General features: G+C 45.3%; 1 protein-coding gene across 1 annotated transcript; it reads right to left on the reverse strand.

The window, feature by feature from the left end:
* Positions 1-10,085: 10,085 nt before the first annotated feature.
* On the reverse strand, positions 10,086-12,477 carry MSC (musculin). Its single transcript, XM_021530613.2, has 2 exons — positions 11,830-12,477; positions 10,086-11,126 (listed from the first exon to the last, which is right to left on the reverse strand). The coding sequence occupies exons 1-2, from the start codon at positions 12,349-12,351 to the stop codon at positions 11,040-11,042; spliced, it is 609 nt and encodes a 202-aa protein (XP_021386288.2). The 5' UTR covers positions 12,352-12,477; the 3' UTR covers positions 10,086-11,039.
* Positions 12,478-18,049: the final 5,572 nt, after the last annotated feature.

Consider the following 18,049-nt stretch of genomic DNA (forward strand, 5'->3'; position numbering starts at 1 on the left):
TTAAAGGTGCTTAGTTGTTAAAATTTTAAAGAATTACAGGTTAAGGAGGTAGAGTGCTTTGCTTCAGGAACTGAAAAAAAAAAATTCTGATGTACTAAAGTTACTTTTTTTTTTCAAACCAGTAATTTTTTTCATGCTGGATCACTGCTCCTAACATAAACTAGAAGAGCAGAAAGAGATAAAATCTAAATGTGCTAAATTCTTAGAATGGGTTTTATCCCACTGATGTCAACATTTTCATCCAAGTCAGTATTTCATTACTACATTTTCCAGTCAATATGGATTTTAGCTTATCAGCTGAGAGTCAAAGTGAAAAGGTGAAGGTACAAGGAGACAGCTCAAATTTCTGGAATGGTTGCTTAATAAGAAAGAACACAGGGACACAGTAAATCTAGGTATCTTCATAGTGACATTTCTGCTATTCCCACTGTGTGGTACTGATAGTAGATTTTCCTAACTGCAGTCAGTAGTTCACTGTTGAATCAGTTTATGGATAGAGGAAGAAGAAAACCCTTCTGCATTTTTTCTTTATCTGACACAGATCTCATCCTCTTTGTTCAGGCTGCATCCCTGTTCTGTGTTTGGAGACATAAGACTGAAGCCACTACCTAATATAAGCAGATGTGAGGTAGTTTAAGTTGTAATAGGAAGATGTTTTATTTCTTTAATTCCTGTGCAAGGATGAGGAGCTGTCAGACCAGATAAGAAACATTGGGATAAGGTTTATTTCTTTCATTTCTGTGTTTAAGGCAATAAAGGGAAAAAGTATAAAGTATCTTGAACATCTGCAATTCTAGCCATTGCTGGAAAGTTGCCAGCTTCAGGTCTTTGGGAATGTAGGAGGTTTGCTCCTGTTGCCTCAGCATACAGCTGAAAACAGCTATGGTGCACAGTGCAAGACTGAGTTTGACTCCTGTTCCTCACCCTAGGCATGTTCCCTGCATTATTACTGCCATGTCACCCCTGTTGTACTGGCCCCAGCTTTTCAGAGCTGACTTTGAGAAATTATCCCTTACTGGATGCTTTGAATGTCTGAAATCAGGTCAGCCACACTTTTCCCAGCTCAATACAATCAGTATAAACCCAGTATTTGTCAATGAATGCATAACACTGTGTTTATTTCATTTAAAAGTTCAGAAGGTTTTGCAAAGGGGTTGATTCGAGTAGGCCTCTTGTACTGGAGCCACCTAAAATCTTTCTCTCTTATCTAAAGCAAAAAAAAAAAAAAAAGATGGAGAGATGAACTAAAAGGACCACTTAGTCTATGAAAACACCAGTACAGATTGTCATACTAAGCTTGTGTTTCTATAATTAGGTATTTGTTACTTTCTAATTATCTAAAGAGAGTCATAGTAACAAAATATTGCCATTCCTTTACTTATTTTTATTTACTAGTAGTAGTTCTGCATGTTTTTTGGAGCCCAAGACATATCTGAATACCATCAGGCAAGTACAGCACACAGAAATGAAAAGTTCAATATTATTGCATAGCCCAGCAAATGAGAACAGTCTCTGTCTTCCATTCTGACCACAAGATGTAGCTGTCCCTTTCCATACTGACCCTTTCATTCAGGATTACAGGCTGTCATTAGTTACCAAACAAAACAGCCAGTGTAAATAGGAAATGCCTCGGGGGAACCTGTGCTGGAATAATACACCAAGAGCAGGTTGTAGAGCATCCCCAGGGTCCTTCACCACAAGATGTCCCAGTCCTGAGCAGAGAGGACAAAATCTGCTGGGGCAAGAACTGTTCTGTGGCTATAAACTGGGCAGGAGTGAGCCACGCTGAGCTGGGCAGGCCTGTAGGAGCAGGCTGGACCCTGCATCCTGGGTGGCTCCTCTCCCTCCCATCTTTTAATACTTTTATTTTGTTCTGGGTAAGGCACAGTTGGTGCCATGCTATATAGACCCATGCATACACCACCTTTGCACCTACACCCCGTTCCCGTGTTCCTTGGCCACACTGGCAGGGAATCCGGGTGCTGGGGACATTCAGGGATTTTCCACTGGAGCTGTAGGCAGCCCGTGCACACACAGACCCCCGACAGGAGGCTCCTTAGGCCTCACTGTCCATGGGCTTATTGAAGGAGCCACAGCTGGTAGCAAGGCCCAGACACCATTCCAGCACCATTCCTAATGCTGATCCCCACATCATTCATTCCCAGCACTCCGAGCAATCACCAGCCATGTGAAGCTCAGCAAGGGAAAGTTCTGGATTCTGCACCTGGGGTGGGGCAACCCTGGATGTACGGACAGACTGCGGAATGAGCGGCTGGAAAGCAGCAATGTGGAAAAGGATCTTGGAGTCCTGTTTGATGGCAAGTTGAACATGAGGCAGCAGTGCCCTGGCAGCCAGGAGGGCCAAGCGTGTCCTGGGGGGCATCAGGCACAGCATGGCCAGCCAGGCAAGGGAGGGATTGTCCCACTCTGCTCTGCACTGGGGCAGCCCCATCTCGAGTGCTGGGGGCAGTTTTGGGCTCCTCAATATCAAAAAGACATTAAACTATCATAGAGTGTCCACAGCAGGGTCACAAGGATGGTGAAGGGCCTTGAGGGGAGGTGGCATGTGGCGTGACTGAGGTCACTTGGTCTGTTCAGCCTGGAGGAGCCTGAGGGGAGACCTCACTGCAGTTACAACTCCCTCACGAGGGGAAGAGGAGGGCAGGCACTGAGCTCTCCTCTGCGGTGACAGTGACAGGACTGAGGGAACGGCCTGAGGCCGTGCCAGGTTTAGGTTGGACATCAGGAAAAGCTTCTTCCCCCGGAGAGCCACCGGGGGGCGCCCGTGCCCCGCCTGGGGGCCGTTCCCGCCGTTCCCGCCGCTCCCGCCGTTCCCGCCGCTCCCGCCGATCCCGCCGCTCCCGCCGCTCCCGCCGATCCCGCCGTTCCCGCCGATCCCGCCGCTCCCGCCGCTCCCGCCGTTCCCGCCGTTCCCGCCGATCCGCCGCTCCCGCCGCTCCCGCCGCTCCCGCCGATCCCGCCGCTCCCGCCGCTCCCGCCGTTCCCGCCGCTCCCGCCGCTCCCGCCGATCCCGCCGCTCCCGCCGTTCCCGCCGCTCCGCCGCTCCCGCAGCTCCCGGGGCCGCTGGGCTCCCGCCGGCGGGGCGAGGGGGCAGCAGCGGCCCGGGAGCGCTCTGCCGCGCCTGGGCAGGCACCGAGCCGAGGGGAAGGCGGCGCTCTCGGACACTTTTAAATGGGACGGGTGTGCCCAGTGCCGAGAAAGAGGTGCCCGCTCTGCATCAGGAGCAGAGGACTTAGGAGCCCTCCCTGAGTTTTGATGCTGATACTCCGTCGGTCCTCCATCAGTATTTGTTGCTGATACTCCTTTATTAAATAAAGTAATGCTTAGGAGTGAGTGAACTAGCTCACCAGCTGATGGCTGGACTTGGTGATGTTAAAGGTCTTTTCCAACCTTCATTATTCTATCATTCTGTGGTTCTAAGCTGGGGTAACTAGATCATCTCCCCCTAGTCCTTTCTGTAGGTGTATTTAAATATTTTTGAAGTGGTGAGTATGTTCATCCCACCCCAAGATTTTTCCAAATCCATCATAGCCCTTTCGGCTGTATCTGTAGGCTCTTTACAAATCAATTTTTCTCTTTGCTTCACCTGAATTTTTTTCGTCTTGCTCATGTCTCCCAGCCAGCTTCCAGTTCTCCAGGAGTCATCTCGGAAAAGAGCCAGGCACGTCTCGATGACAGAGAGGAAACACTTGTGCCAACCAGAGATGCTGAAGGCCACCTGGGGCCGTCTCCCCGCCCTCATTCAGAGGCACACTTTTGTGGGATTACCAGAGTTTGGGAAATGTGTCTTTCTGTGCCCGTGGGTATCCAAATTGGCTGCTGTCAGAAAAATTATAAAAATCATAATTTGTCTATTTTGTCTTAAATGTTGAAGAAAAAAGAGCCTTTTTTGGCTTTACAATAATGACAGTGTAAATGCATATCTAAGAAGTGAAAAAAATAAAAGGGCTTATTTAATATTTAGTACTTGAGACACACACTGAAAACCTGGAAGAGGCAATTGAGACTGTTATATTGCTTTGATGTCTCATGTACATTTTAGTGTTAAACTACACTCAGAAAAAAAAAGACCTGCTGTCTTTCAATTCACTGCTAGACTTGTCATTGTCTTGCACACTGAGGCATGTATTACAAGGGAGCTGCATGTAAAACTGTACTGAAATCACCTACCTAGCTTGTTCAGGAAAGTGATGGAATCACCATTCCTAGAAGTCTTCAAAAAACATATAGATGTGGCACTCGAGGATACATTTTCGTAGTGAACATGGCAGTGGCGGTTAGTGGTTGCACTCAATGTTCTTAGAGAAATTTTACAATTCCAAGGATTCTATTCAGCTTCAGCAGTAGGATCTACAGTTATGTCAGGATTTTCATTCATTTTGCTTTGATGTTTGGTAACATCCTGGTCAGATGTGAGACTTCTTGGTGATAGATAAATAAGAATAAAGGGTTGCATGGTCTTCTCTGCCCAGGAGAATCTAAAATAAGAGAAAAATCTGAATCAAATATAAAACATTGGAAGTTCCATGAACTGGATACTTCATTTAAAATACAGAGGTTATGTCTAAAGTACTAAATAGCATGAAGGGCTGTTCTACAAAGACTGTCCTCTGCCTTTGAGGTCACCTGTCCTGGGCTAGTTTGTGTGCATGCTGCTTATGACTGTGCACTCTCAATCTCCAGAATACTATAACTTCAACTGAATATTGTAAATGATCCCTACCCACATCTGCCTCACTAACTATGGCTTAGCAGTGCTTGGGAGAATGGCATGTGTCCCACACCAAACCCACAAACCAAGCAGGGACCTCTCCAAGAATGTAACAGCGCAGACACTGAAGCTGCAGTGCTCAGCAGCGCTTCTGGCCACCATTTCTTTTTAACTTGTGGCATCTCCATGGTGCAGGTTTAGTATAGGCTACAGTACAAATCATATCATGCATACATGGGTACTGTATTTCAGGAGTCCTATATGATTCTATGTATGACACAGTTACACCTTAGCCAGGATAAGACACCTCAGGGCTGTCTTTCAATAGAGTTTTCAATTTATGCTTCATAACTTCACTGTCATGCTGTTAAACACTAAACTTGTAATCCAAATATCTGTACAGAAAGCTGAATTTCATACATTTATCTCCATGTAGCTACTGCTGACACTTAATTTCTAGTGGATGAAGACAAATTTACTCTTGAGGAGTAGTTCCTTATAATGATCTTCATTATAACTTCACCAATTTGGCAGTTTAGTTTTAATCAAGGGGTTCTACAGAAAAGGGTTAAATTTTCTCTTTGGTTTTTTTCCCCCTGTCATGTCATTGTCAATGTCAAAATATCAAAATGTCATTTACTCAATCATTCCCCAAACACCACAAGTTTTGCTCCTTTTCCTATGAAAAGGGCAAGAATTGGGCACAACCCAAATGAATGTGATGTGTGTTTTTTTTCCTGTGTTGGCATTTAATTGTGATTCTGGGGTTTGAGTACCCCAGAGGTCTTCCTGCATACACAAGGTGACCTTTTATATCCTCCACAGTTATACAGAGCTATCCTAATAGACTTTAAAAGTCTCGAGCATATCCATACCTAACATGAAAATGTCACACACAGGAATATAAGGGTTTTTCAGGACTTCAAATCACCTTCCTAGTAAATAGCAAAATATCAATTTTTTTTGGTCCCCTTTGAAGGGGACAAAATTCAAAGAATATAGTAATTGCTTGTGCTGTTCCAATCCCAATTTTCTATGAATAGTCATGCCTACTTTTACTTCTTATCTTTTACTGACTACGGGATTTAAGATACTAGTCATGTAGCTTGTGCCATCACAGCAACTTGGAATTAAAATTAAAAAGTGATCCATTAATTTTTGGATTACTGTCCATTGATCTTATTATTTTTGTTTTTGTGAAAATTCCTGTAAGATAAAGGTGCTGTTTTCCATGCCTTTCATGCGTGCTGAGCTTACTACACAGGGCTTCATAAACACACAGTGATGCAATCCTTTGCTATTCTCGTGACTTTTTGTCCCAAATGCTGAGCAGCCTATTTGCTTGGATTAGGGTTATGTTTTTGCAATTATTCTGACTCACAGTTCTGCCTGCTTTGTTGTCATAGAGAGCTTTTCTTGTCACAGTATGATTTATTTTTAACCCTGGAAATGTGAATTCTTTTTAATAGTTCCACTGTTATGGAAAGATAGAGTGATTTCCTTTGCTTGCTAAATTCCAGTCACATCAAGGTTAATTATATTTCTTCTGAGTGTCACCACATATTTCTAGTCCCAGACCCTCCCAGACTGTCAGAGCCTCAATATTAAGGAGCAATTTCTCAGCTCTACGTCAGCCACAAGTTCTCAGTTTTGCTTGACTTGCTGGATAGATAACTACATTAATCCTTTCAGCTGTCTTAACTTTTGTAGGAATTTTAACTCTAGTAAGATTCTCACATGCTGCGTTCTAACTAAGGCATTTTTAGTTTTTTTTTTTACTAATTTTCATTTACACATTTTTCAGAGTCAAGGAAAATACTGAGACCCATTTCTTCTTAGCACCTGAATTCTAACCAGCCTGCACTGTGATAGCACAAGGTTCTGCATAATGTAGCAACTCATCCCAGAGCCCTTTTGTCAGAGTATAATAAAATTATGAATGTAGGTATTTAGGGTCTGCAAGACAGCTCAGCCTTTGTCCTCTGTGCACTGAAGAAAATATCTATGTACATATCTTTCAGCTGGAGTGTGATAAACTCTGTCCAGTGGTGGAACCGTATTCTTAGGTATAACTGGAAAAAGTCTTGGTGAGAACCTGCCCTGCCATATGAAGTGCAAATTCACTATTATATTGAATTAGTTACTCATGGAGAAGTGACTGTTGCTCAGTAGAATGGACAGCTTTCCATGTTATTTCATCCAAATAATGTATTTATTATTTGCTTAAGAGGTTACTATAGGCTTGTATTGTTGGGTGGCTCTAAATACCCCTTCTTCCTTCTTTTTAGTTTCCTTGGCTCATATAAAGTTCTGATATTGAAACCTGCCTATATCCCTCTCAACATTAGATATTTAACTAAAACTTTCATATTTAACTGAATTGTGCAGTTAGTCCTCTTAGGGTCTTTTTAGAGTCAATAATGAAAGAGAGAGTAACTTTCAGGTACTTATTGAGATCTTACAATAATTTATTCAACTCCCTTTTTCACCTGGGAGACACCTATGGCAACTGCACCACTTACATAGTGACATTTACTTAGCCAAAAAAATCAAATTTTTACTGAGAATCCGTGCAGTAGCTGAGAGTTCTTTAAATAGTACATCTATAAAGATACTAAGAGGGAAAAGTATGGCTTAGGTATTTTTTTATATGCAAACTATTTTTCTTTTGCTGTTTCTTTTGCTCAGAATTGTTAACATTTTCAATATGAGAGACATACTTCCTTTGTGTAAGCTAACACATGCATTGGAAAGGAAAGGTTAATGATGGCTAATGATCTGCTCCATCAGATTCCCACACAGAATAGAGACAAAAAAAAGTACCACACAACATTTGTATCAATCCAAAGACATAAAAATATTGTTGAGAGGCAAGTGTTCCTCTTTATATATGGACTGTTTGCCCTGGAAGTCAAGGCAGGTAATATGCCAGTCAGATTTCACATGAAGCAGGTTTTGGTATAATATCAGTTGCAGGTCACTTGGCATTTTATTTGTAAAACAGCTTCAGCAAATTCTGCATAAATTTATGGGATCAAGAAAGTTTCATCTTTTACTTTGTGCAAAGAACATTAATATAACCCAGACATATCAAGCATAAACTTGCCAAGTCTAATAAAAATGTATGTATTTCTTACCTTCTCTGCTCATGAACTGTAGGTATGTGAGGTTGTTTCTCATTTTAAGTCTCCCCTCTGCACACCTCTGTAACTATTCAGATAAACCAAACAGTCAGGCTTTAAAAATGAAATTAATTTACTATATAAGGTTGTCAAAAACTTAATTAAAAAAAAAAAGGATGACCTTTATTATCTTTCAGTGGAATCTGTTAATGCTTAAAAGTCACATTTTAGAATGTTTTGTTCACTTCATTCATGTAAAGATCTTATCTGACTTTCATCTAAAAAATGTTTCAAAACTGCAATTATGTGTTTTTGGTGTGTCTTTATAGGTGAGGATTTCCAGAATAAATGACCTACCTGGCATTCCCCTAGAAAGACAGCAGCCTTTATCTCTAAACAAACAGAAAAACCCACAGGGAACCTGTTCAATACTTGATCTTTTTCCTAATCACATAATACATCTCACTAAGAGAGAAGAAGATTAATTTACTTTTCAGTTACAGAATTTTTAAACCCAAGGATTAAAATTAATGATTTGAAATATCAGATCCTTACTGGAGAAATCTAAACATCCCTAATTGCTGTATTAAGAGAAATAAGTATACACTAATACATATATCTCTGTATAGAGGTATGTAAAAGAAAAAACTGAGTCTTGTACAGCATTCAGTATCTAAAAGCTGTCATTTTCTCTCCAGATTTTGACATGAAATGTCACCTGAGGCCACTGTTTACTTCCATTCTAGAACGTCTGACAGTCTGTTGGGACATTACCACCATATGGATGTGTGTTACTGTGAAAAATACAGTAAATGCATTCATTACTTTATGAAGAAAGTATTTCAACTTATTATGCAGCCACAAAGAAAAATCTGCTTGAGAACATGCAGTATAGTGCATGGGTGGAAGCAATCCTATGTTTTTCTTCATGTCACACTCCTCACGCTGTTTTGATCAACTGTATTTACTTAACATAACCACTTTTTATTTGGGAATAGACACTGACCATTTTTTTCTATCACTCTGCACAGACCTTTCTATAATATTTAAAGTTCTCCAGCTTTAGTTGTTTTTCTGATCTCCTAGGGTCGTTAACCAATTACAGCTGGGATCAAGGCCAAAACCAGCTAAGTATCACAACTGAGATTATCTCAAGTGGTACCTTAGTTAAACTGCTGAATAATCTTTTTTTTAGGGTTCAGATAAACATTGGTTGAGTTTTCTCATACCTTATGCCTTCCTAAAGGTCCTTCACTTTTGCTTTATTGTTTATGTTCTTTTCTTTTTATAAAATTTCCTAGAGGAAGTGATGTGGAGTCCCAGCTCAGCTACATTAACTGCAAACTAGGATAGCCCTCTTCCTTCACAGACTTCTCTGAAAAAAAATATTGAAGTTAAATTATATTATGGTCTCTGTACAGCTTGCCCCCAAATTACTAGAAGCAACACTTTCAGCAGATCCTGGACTGTGCTTTCATTTTATTTTGCAGTGTCTCTGGATTATTTTCACAAGAAGAAAACCAATTTTCTGCAGTTCATGTACTTGCAGGACATTACCAATAGTCAGACTTGGACTTCTATGCAGCATTTCAAACCAGAGATCCATGACATGGAATGACCTGATTACATAGGATGACAACAAATTAGGTTAAACTGTTTCATATTAAACAAATGCTTCTTCCTCCTCACTGCTTATATTAAGACAAAGTGGCTGTTTCTTCTCTAAAGCAATTCAGTTTTCTCCCTTACTCTGAGTTAACTGCTGATAAAATATTTTTAGAAAAATAAAATCTTATCTCAGGAGTTTTAATCTTAAAACAGGAAAATTCTGTTCTTAACTAGGAAAATGATTCTGATTTTCCCTCTGCAAAAATACAGCTAAAAACAAAACACATTACATATGCAAATGCTAAAAAACAGCAGAAGGAGCTATTGTGCTATATGACCTTGATTTCTTAATCTGCGTTTATTTATTCTGCTTCACAGAAGAGAGTATTACAGAGCATCCTGTAAGTTGTTAAAACTTAGCCATCACTGCTGATTGATATAGTACTGCACCTCGAATAAATTGTTTGGCGTGAAAGTGTTCTTATCTGACTCTGTTGCTGGAGATGTATCTGCCCTCAAGAGATGGGGAAGATAACCGTGTTTACAAAAGTGGGTTTCAAGAACATGCATTACAAAGACGCTCACATATGGATGCAGACACACACTATGACAGTACCAGTAAGTCACTGTAACCAAGCTTTTAATGTAATTTATAAAAAAATAGAGTTATTTACATTTGCAACTTATTTGATGGCATCGTTTTTTATTACAATGTTTGAATCTGTACGGAAATGACACGCTAACTCTTTTGAGAGTAAACTTCTCAATTATAAACATAACAGTACAGGAAAAATATTTTAAACACTGTGAATTCTTGTTATTTTGCAGCATCATATAAACACATTCTTTAAAACACATGCACACTGGCCTTACAGTAAGCAAAATTCCCTTCCAGATTAAGGCACAGAAACTCTGCCACATTTCTAGGGACAGTCCCACATTCTTACATGTGGCATTTCAAGACATAACCAAAGGAATTACTTTAATTCCAATGTGTTGTAGCAGAATGTGTCCACTTACACATTTTTAAGACAGCTCTGATCAAAGGGACCGAATAAAAAAAAGTATGACTAATTGCAGCATAGTTGCAATAAACCAGACTCAGGAATACAAAAGCCCTCAAAATATATTATAAATATATCTGACTTTCAAAGCTACTTTAAAATACTGTTTTGCTTTACAAGACAAATAACACTGTTTGGGGTTAGTTTGTAGAATTGTATTTTGGTCCATGCTGTTAATTCTATATCATTATATTCCTCTTCCATTAGTTTAAAAGCCTCAGAACAGCAGGTCCTCAGGCAGTGGTAAGAATGATGAAGCCAAGTCTTAGACTTCAGCTGGTGCAGTCAGTTCATAAAACCTCTAATTTCAACCACCTCCATTCTTTACTGCTTTAAATAATCTGCCCTCAGAACATTAAGGAGAAAGAATGATGAGGGATGCAGATTTAACACTGTTAGAGATAGGCGTTTGCCCCATCTACTAGTCCTGAGCTCATAAATCACAGCTCTTAAAAATATCCAACCCATTAAAAAAAAAAAAATCAACAATAAGAAATCTTCAATTTAGTCTGACTATGCAGTAGTTCCACATAATCTGCTGGCAGTAGAAACTTCTTTGGTGTCAGAGTCAGGTCTTCCTGAAACCACAAACGGCCAAGTCTGTAAGCAAAATAAAAATGCATTTCATATTAAAAGAAAGTTTATCCTCCTATGAAACCGGAGCTTTATTACTGATAGATGTCTAACTCTGGTTCAGTTGCAAACACGTCATCATGTTTTAGTCCCTGTGGGAAGCACAGAGAGAGCTGAGTTCCTCTAACAAATATTTTCATTACGTTTTTCCTTATGATTAAATGCTCCACAGAAGGTCTACAATAGTCAGCAACACTGTTCACATCCAAACTGCAATGTTTCTCTTGCTTTGAAACTCTTTTGTCATTTAACAAATAAAAAGTATATAAACTATTCCAAAACAATCACTGCTGCATGTAAGAAAACGTTTTACCCTTGTGACAAGCATCGGGTGTTTAATTTTGTACCGATGAACTCATGACGTTCTGCCTGTGCTGCAGGCCAGCCGGCAGACCGAGTTACTCCTTTTTCGGACACTAAGCTTGCCTAATGCCCGAGGAATGTAATCTTTAGGGTCCCCTATTCTGACTCCCCCGAAGTGACACACCCGCCATCACCCAAAGCCAAGCGCGGCCGCGGGGTCACCCACGGTGCGAGGGCTCCCGGGGATCCGTGGAGCAGCCAGGACCGCCCCGCCGCTCCTCAGGGCGGGCACGGCCTGAGCGCTGCCGCCCGGCCCGGGGATTCCCCGCCGGTGCCCCGCGCCGCGCCCCGCCCGCCCCCGCCGTACCAGGTTGACGGGATGGACGTAGCCGTTCTCGTAGCGGTCCTCCTGCAGGAGCTGCCGGAGGTGGGCGATGTAGCTGGACGCCAGGCGCAGCGTGTCCAGCTTGGAGAGCTTGGTGTCGGGCGGCACCCAGGGCAGGCTCGTCTTCAGCCGGGAGAACGCCTTGCTCAGCACCCGCATCCGCGCCCGCTCCCGCGCGTTGGCCGCGTTGCGCTGGGACTGCTTCCCCTCGGGCGGCGGCCCCCGCGGCCCCGACGCCGCCTTCTTGCCCCCGGGGCCGCCGCCCCGCGCCCGTTTCCTCTTGCAGCCGCTGCCCGCCGGCCCCGCCGCGCAGCTGCCCTCGCCGTCCTCTTCCTCCTCTTCTTCCTCCTCTTCCTCCTCCTCCGCCGCCGAGGAGTTGTCCCCCGAGGGGTAGAGCTCGCCGCGGGACTGGCGCTTGGCCGGCGGCGGCGGGTAGTCCAGCTGCAGCGCCCGCAGGTCCATCTCGGGCAGCTCCTCCGCCTCGCTGGCGGAGCCCGTGGACATGGCCCCGGGCGGGCGGCGGGGAGGCGGGCAGCGCGGCAGGCGGGCGGGGGCGGACGGCCGAGCCGAGTCGGCCCAGAGCGGGGCGGCCCCGCTGCGGAGAGTCCGTGCCGGGGCGGGGGCGCGGGGGGGCGCGGAGGGGGGATGCGCCCCTTGACAGCGCTATATATCGGGTGTCCGCGGAGCGAACCATCTGCCGGGCGGAGGGGAGGAGGGGGCGCGGGGCGGGGGTCGGCCCTGCGGAGCCCCGCGCCGGGGGCGGCGCCTCTCCGCGCCGGCCCGCGGTCCGCGGCGGGGCTGGTGCCAGACCCCTGCGTGGGGGCACACACACGCGGATGGGGGTACACGGACACGCGGGACGTCTCTGCGTCTGTGTGCGCTCTTGGGCGTCCCACTGGACAGGCCCGTCTCCTCCCTTCGGAGATTGTAAAATATCTCCAGAGCTGGTCCCACCAGTGTTTGTGCGGGGAGGAGAGCACAGCTCCCTGCGTCTCAGGGCTAAGCGCGACCCGGGACTCTGCTTCCAGCCCATCTACCCTCGCTCTTTCTCTTGCCTTTCCTTCGAGGGCATAAGATTTTCCCAACTTATGAACCCCGGTGCAGCCGAGTGGTGCAGCGGGACGGGGCACCAGCCCTCTGGGCTCTTCCTCTGCCTGCCCAGCTTCTGGAAGCGGCTGTGCGGCCGCGGTGCCCCCGCCGGGACGGGCGGAGGCAGCAGGAGACGCGGCATTGGGGGCTGGGTGTGCGGTGTGTGGGGAGCAGCGCAAAAAGTCGCTGGGAACGTGCGTGCTGTGGTTTCATAGCGTTTTGGGCGAAGCTCCAGTCCGAGGGTTTCTCCTTCCTCAGCACACTTAATTAAAACCCATTATATTGGCTGTGTACGCCCCTCTGTCACAGAGCAAATTAATCGAGACAGCTTTTCGAGCTACTTGCAGGTTTTTTAAACAAATTCTGTAGTTCAATTTTTATTATAGAGTCCACGGGTGAATGGTGGACCCCACATACAATGGAAATGCTGACATACACGTTCAACAGAGGTATAAATAATAAAAAAGAAATATTAAAAAAAATCAGCCATCAACTTGTATCCCTCGCACCTCCCCCAAAATATCCCTTTTTCACATGAAGAAATAGCGTTTAGTTCCTTACTGGCTTTCACAATTTGGATATGATTAACCAGAATAAAAATGCAGTTCTCAGAAAATAACCTAATGACTACAACAGGTGGAAAGATCTTGTCCCGCAGTTTCTGTTCACGGTTTTCCCTTCCATTTCTCTCCCGCCCGAGCGGAACCCTCCCGGCTGCTGCCACGCAACTTTCCTGGCCCCGCCGGCCGCCTTTGGGCTCAGAGCTCTGTTCTCCCCCCGCCAGCCCTGCAGGCTCTCTGAGGCCACTTAACGCTGTGCAAACCCCGACTTCACCCGCTGGGGCTAGAACCACATCAGAGCGAGTTTAATGGCAGCCTTTCCAAGTGAAACTTGACATTTCTTGAACCACCTATACAGGCAGCTGATCTTGCAACTGGATCTCTTGAACTTGGTTTGACACTACGATAGATGCTCAGGCTGGGTCCCACACGCTGCACGGTGAAAGGGCAGCACGCTGGACTTGGGGGTTGCCCTTCCTCCCCAATTAGACTGCATTATACATACATACATACATACATACATAAATATATATATATATATATATATATGTATGTATGTATAAGTACATAAAGATACTGCAGGGGAAGAGATAGATTTACTTTTCCCCCCCATCTGGGTTGTTTATACAGGTGCGGGCTGAACGCTTTCCCTGCTAAAGATTAATGGAAGAAAGTACTGAATTTCTTTAAGCAGAGAAGAAAATGTTACCCAGTCTTAAAAGCCACAATGCCAAGCCTCACTTTCCTGCCTACCTTTGCCTCAGCGAATTAAAGGCGACGCATAATGGACGCCTTGACTCATTTAATGAAAGGACTAGGGGCAGGAAGACGAGCCAGATTTCTCAGATAGTCCTTGCCTGCTTCCTGGTTAGTAAAAGAAATGGCAAATGCAGCGGATTAAATCTGAAGTCAGGGTTTACTTCGGATTTACACCCAGTGTAGCTGAGCAGACCTGACTCATCTATCAAACCGCTAATTTCTGCGGCCCTGACAAAGATATCATTTTCAGGATAAAGTCTTTGATGGGGCCAAGGCATTACATCATGCTTCCATTTGTCAAGATTTTGATCCTTTATGATCTCTGTGAGGTGAGTAGGGTAAGCCTCTGGTATATCAAGGTAGCATTTTATGCTTTGCTGTTATCAGGTGCAGTCCCTTTCTCCGTTAAAAGATAAAACCACGAACTGTACCCGAACTCCGAGGCCAGCAACCTTCCCTGTTTCACGGTCTATCCCCGCACACTGGGCGAGATGCAGGGGCAACCTGGGTTTGCAAAATGGTGTGTGCGTGTGTACAGGGATAGCAGCAGTAGCTAGAACAGCTCCTACATGGGAAGAAGCTGCAGAGAATCCCTCCCCCAGGGAGTTTTGCCTCTGCCACCGTTGCTGGCCCTGAGGTCACAAAAATCAGCTTTTCTCCACTGAGGGGAGATCCCTGAATTGCAGAATCTCACTGGAGTGGAGTGGGCTTTTTTTCCTCCCACTTTTCCACCAGGCATTTAGGTAAATAAGTGCAACCAAGCAAAGAGGAGTCCACGAAAACCAGATCTCTTCTTAGCTTTTTGCAACAAGTGAGGGTGTTTCGTGCGGCAGCTGAGGACCGGCGAGGACGGAGCCCAGAGAGGCCGGGAGGAGCCTGTGCCCTGCAGCCGCCGCCCCCCGTGACAAAAGCCCGGCCCTAACAACCCGGCAGGTGCCTGCGATGAGCCATAGGGGTAATAATCCTCTCATTTACTTCCTTAAATTTCAGAATAAATTATAGCAGAAAAACAAAAGAGAAAAAAATGACTGGAGGGTCATTTTTACAGGTTTGTAAAACGCGGGTTATCTCCGAGAATGGGAGAGCAACTTGCTAAAAACCCCGTGTCTTTCACCCTCATCCTCTGGGGTGTTGACAACGACAAAGCAGGGTGGAGGAGGGAGATGATTTGTTCTCGATAAAGTGCTTTAAATACGGCTTTCCTTCGGCATTTGTCCTTTCCTCGAACTCAGCAGAGTTATCGAGTTCGCCCCACCTGAAGCGCGCTACGCTTTGTCAGAAAGACCTAGATGTAACAAGGGCTTTTTTATTAATTTCTCCCGCGGTGATGAGAAAGAGGACAGCGGCTGACAAATGTGTTCGCCTTCATCTTTTCACAAGCATTTATATATTCACACGCATCCAGGCTGTGTGAAGGGCGTGCAAGTCTTCTGCCACGAAGTGATGGATGATGGAGATGGTTGGTCTAGTAGGAAAAGCAGGTAGATGAATTATAAACTTGGCTTAATGCCACTTAGAGCAAAGACGATTCTGCTTGGCTCAGATTGCCCAGTAAAGGCACTGAATGAAGGGAAAAGTGTGTGATTGTCCCTCATTCCAACAAGCTTGCCTCCGCTTAAAACGCCTATACTGGAATGATCTCTGCTACAGTCCGTGCCCCAAGTACCCTGTCCTTAGCCAGAGAACTAGCACGGCTAGAGGCACCATTTAAAAATTCCCTTCTTTTTTTTTTTTTTTCGTTTTACTAAGGTGACAGCGCCGTGGTGCCCATGTCCTGGAGCCCTGGCAGCCGCCTCTCTGGTGATACTCCGTGTGAACTAGCCCAGGGGATTCCAAATCTTCACGGGAGAAGGCAGAAACTAAGCAGTTACTGGAAACGAGTGTGTGGGTGCGTGTGTGTTTTAGGAGCAGGATGGACTTCCCTAAAAAAGTATTTCCACCATATAACAAAATCAAAGAGTACTCTGGGGGTCAAGCTACGTCAAATAAAGCAAACAGGAGATGATAAATGAACCTCTGGAAGAAAAACCAAAATATTTACCAGAATTTATTTTGCCTAGCGAGAGCAAACCTTGCCATCAAGGGACATGCTCGATGTTCACTTGGTGAAGGGACTAGGGAAACCGAGGTTAAACCCCTCCTCTCCGCCCCTCTCCTCGCTCCCTGCGAGCTGGGGCTGTCCCGTTTCTCTTCCCGAGAGCCGGCGGGGCGGCTTCCAGGTGCGGGACGGGCAGCGCTCTCCTTTGCCGTCGGGGGAGTCTCTGCCTGGGCGATCGCCGGCCCGGCGGAGGAAACCCTCGGCTCCAGGAGGAAAGCCCGGCCGGAGAGGGTTGCTGGGCGACAGGAGTGAAGCGAGTCACGGGTGTCCTGCGTCCGCGGCTGCGAGGCTGGTTCTACCGCCTGGGCTGCGCTGAGGGTTCGTGCTTCTCGCTCAGCAACCCCGAGCATAAGCGGGGACATGCTTTTAAGTTTAAAATAAAAAAGACAAAGAAACAACTCTTCCACCTTCAAAACCTCCAACTGAACCGACCAACCAAAAACCCACCAAACAAACAAACAAACAAACAAACCCCCCCACGTTCGTCCTTCGAGCCGCTAATTGACCCAAAGGGGATCCCGCCCCGCAGCGCGACATGAGCGCATCTTCCCCGGGGAAAGAAACTGCTCCCTGTTAGTTGCTGCTTCTCCCCGGAATTTCCAGTGCAACGACCGTAACGAGACATTATTGAGTGTTATCGCTGCTTTGCCCAGATTTTGACCAGCAGTGAATTTTGCTCAGGTATCCCCAACTTTCAGTAGGATTTCCCCTGTGGAATAGCAAGGCAAACTCTCTAAATACCTCCTGGCGCCAGAAGAAAGTTCTCATGTAATAGATACCCGTTGGTGTGAGAACACGGATTCTGCTCACTTTGTCAATCAGCCGGGGGGAGGAAGGGGATTGAGGAGGGGGGAGGTGGGGGTTTTCCTTTAATTAAAAAAAAAAGGAGAAAAAAGTATTTTTCATTAATTTAAATTCTTTTCATGGTGCCAGGAGATATGCAATTGGTCAAAAAGGATCAGAATTAACGGTGCTGTTTCAAGCCCAGTTGATTTCTTCTCTTGGAGCAAATTAGCTGGAATAACAAGCAAACATCAGGCAAGCGGAAACACTGTGTTAGTCTCCTCCTTGTGTTTCACTCTGAGAGGGAAGCCCACCAGAGCAAGACGGAAGAGATGGGGAGAGATAACACCAGCACAGCACTTCATTATACTTGAACGCTCCAGCATGCTTCTTGCTTTGGCTGGGCTGCAGCAGAGCAGATGGAGGAGTGCGGCTGCCCTAGGAATCGCTGGCGGAGGCAGTGAGGGCTCCGGGGGCACACAGCCGGTGAGACACCTGTGGGGGCAGCAGGAGGAAAATCACTGCCCAAAGTTATCCAGAGTCAAAGAGAATTCCGTCAGCCTGGCATCACGTCATTAACAGCATTCAGGGCAGGCTGTGAAAGGCACAAAGGGCTTGCAGACTGCACAGCAGTTCCGTTTTTGGTGAAATTATTCCTTATCTTCTCTAGGGAACAAATTTTCTATGGAAGGCACTTAGACAGCCTTCTGAATACCAGGCAGGGCAGCTGCCACACCTTACCTCAACAGCGCTCAGGCTCCAAGTGCTGGCAATACTGGGATGGGTGCTTTTCTCTCTTTGAAAAGACAGCATCATTTTGTTCATTGTTCCTCCTCACAGAATACTAGGCATCTTTGTATAATATTCAAACTTCCCTATTTAAATTGGTGGACCTATAATGAATCTAGATTTT

The sequence above is a fragment of the Lonchura striata genome, chromosome 2 (genome assembly GCF_050655825.1).
Source record: "Lonchura striata isolate lonStrDom1 chromosome 2, ASM5065582v1, whole genome shotgun sequence".
NCBI lineage: Eukaryota > Metazoa > Chordata > Aves > Passeriformes > Estrildidae > Lonchura > Lonchura striata.

Excerpts from the sequence above, each read along its gene's own strand:
- MSC (XM_021530613.2), bottom strand. The coding sequence starts at position 12,351 with ATGTCCACGGGCTCCGCCAGCGAGGCGGAGGAGCTGCCCGAGATGGAC. Across the intron at positions 11,127-11,829 it reads ACGTCCATCCCGTCAACCTG|ACTTGGCCGTTTGTGGTTTC; the intron begins GTACGGCGGGGG and ends TTTTGCTTACAG.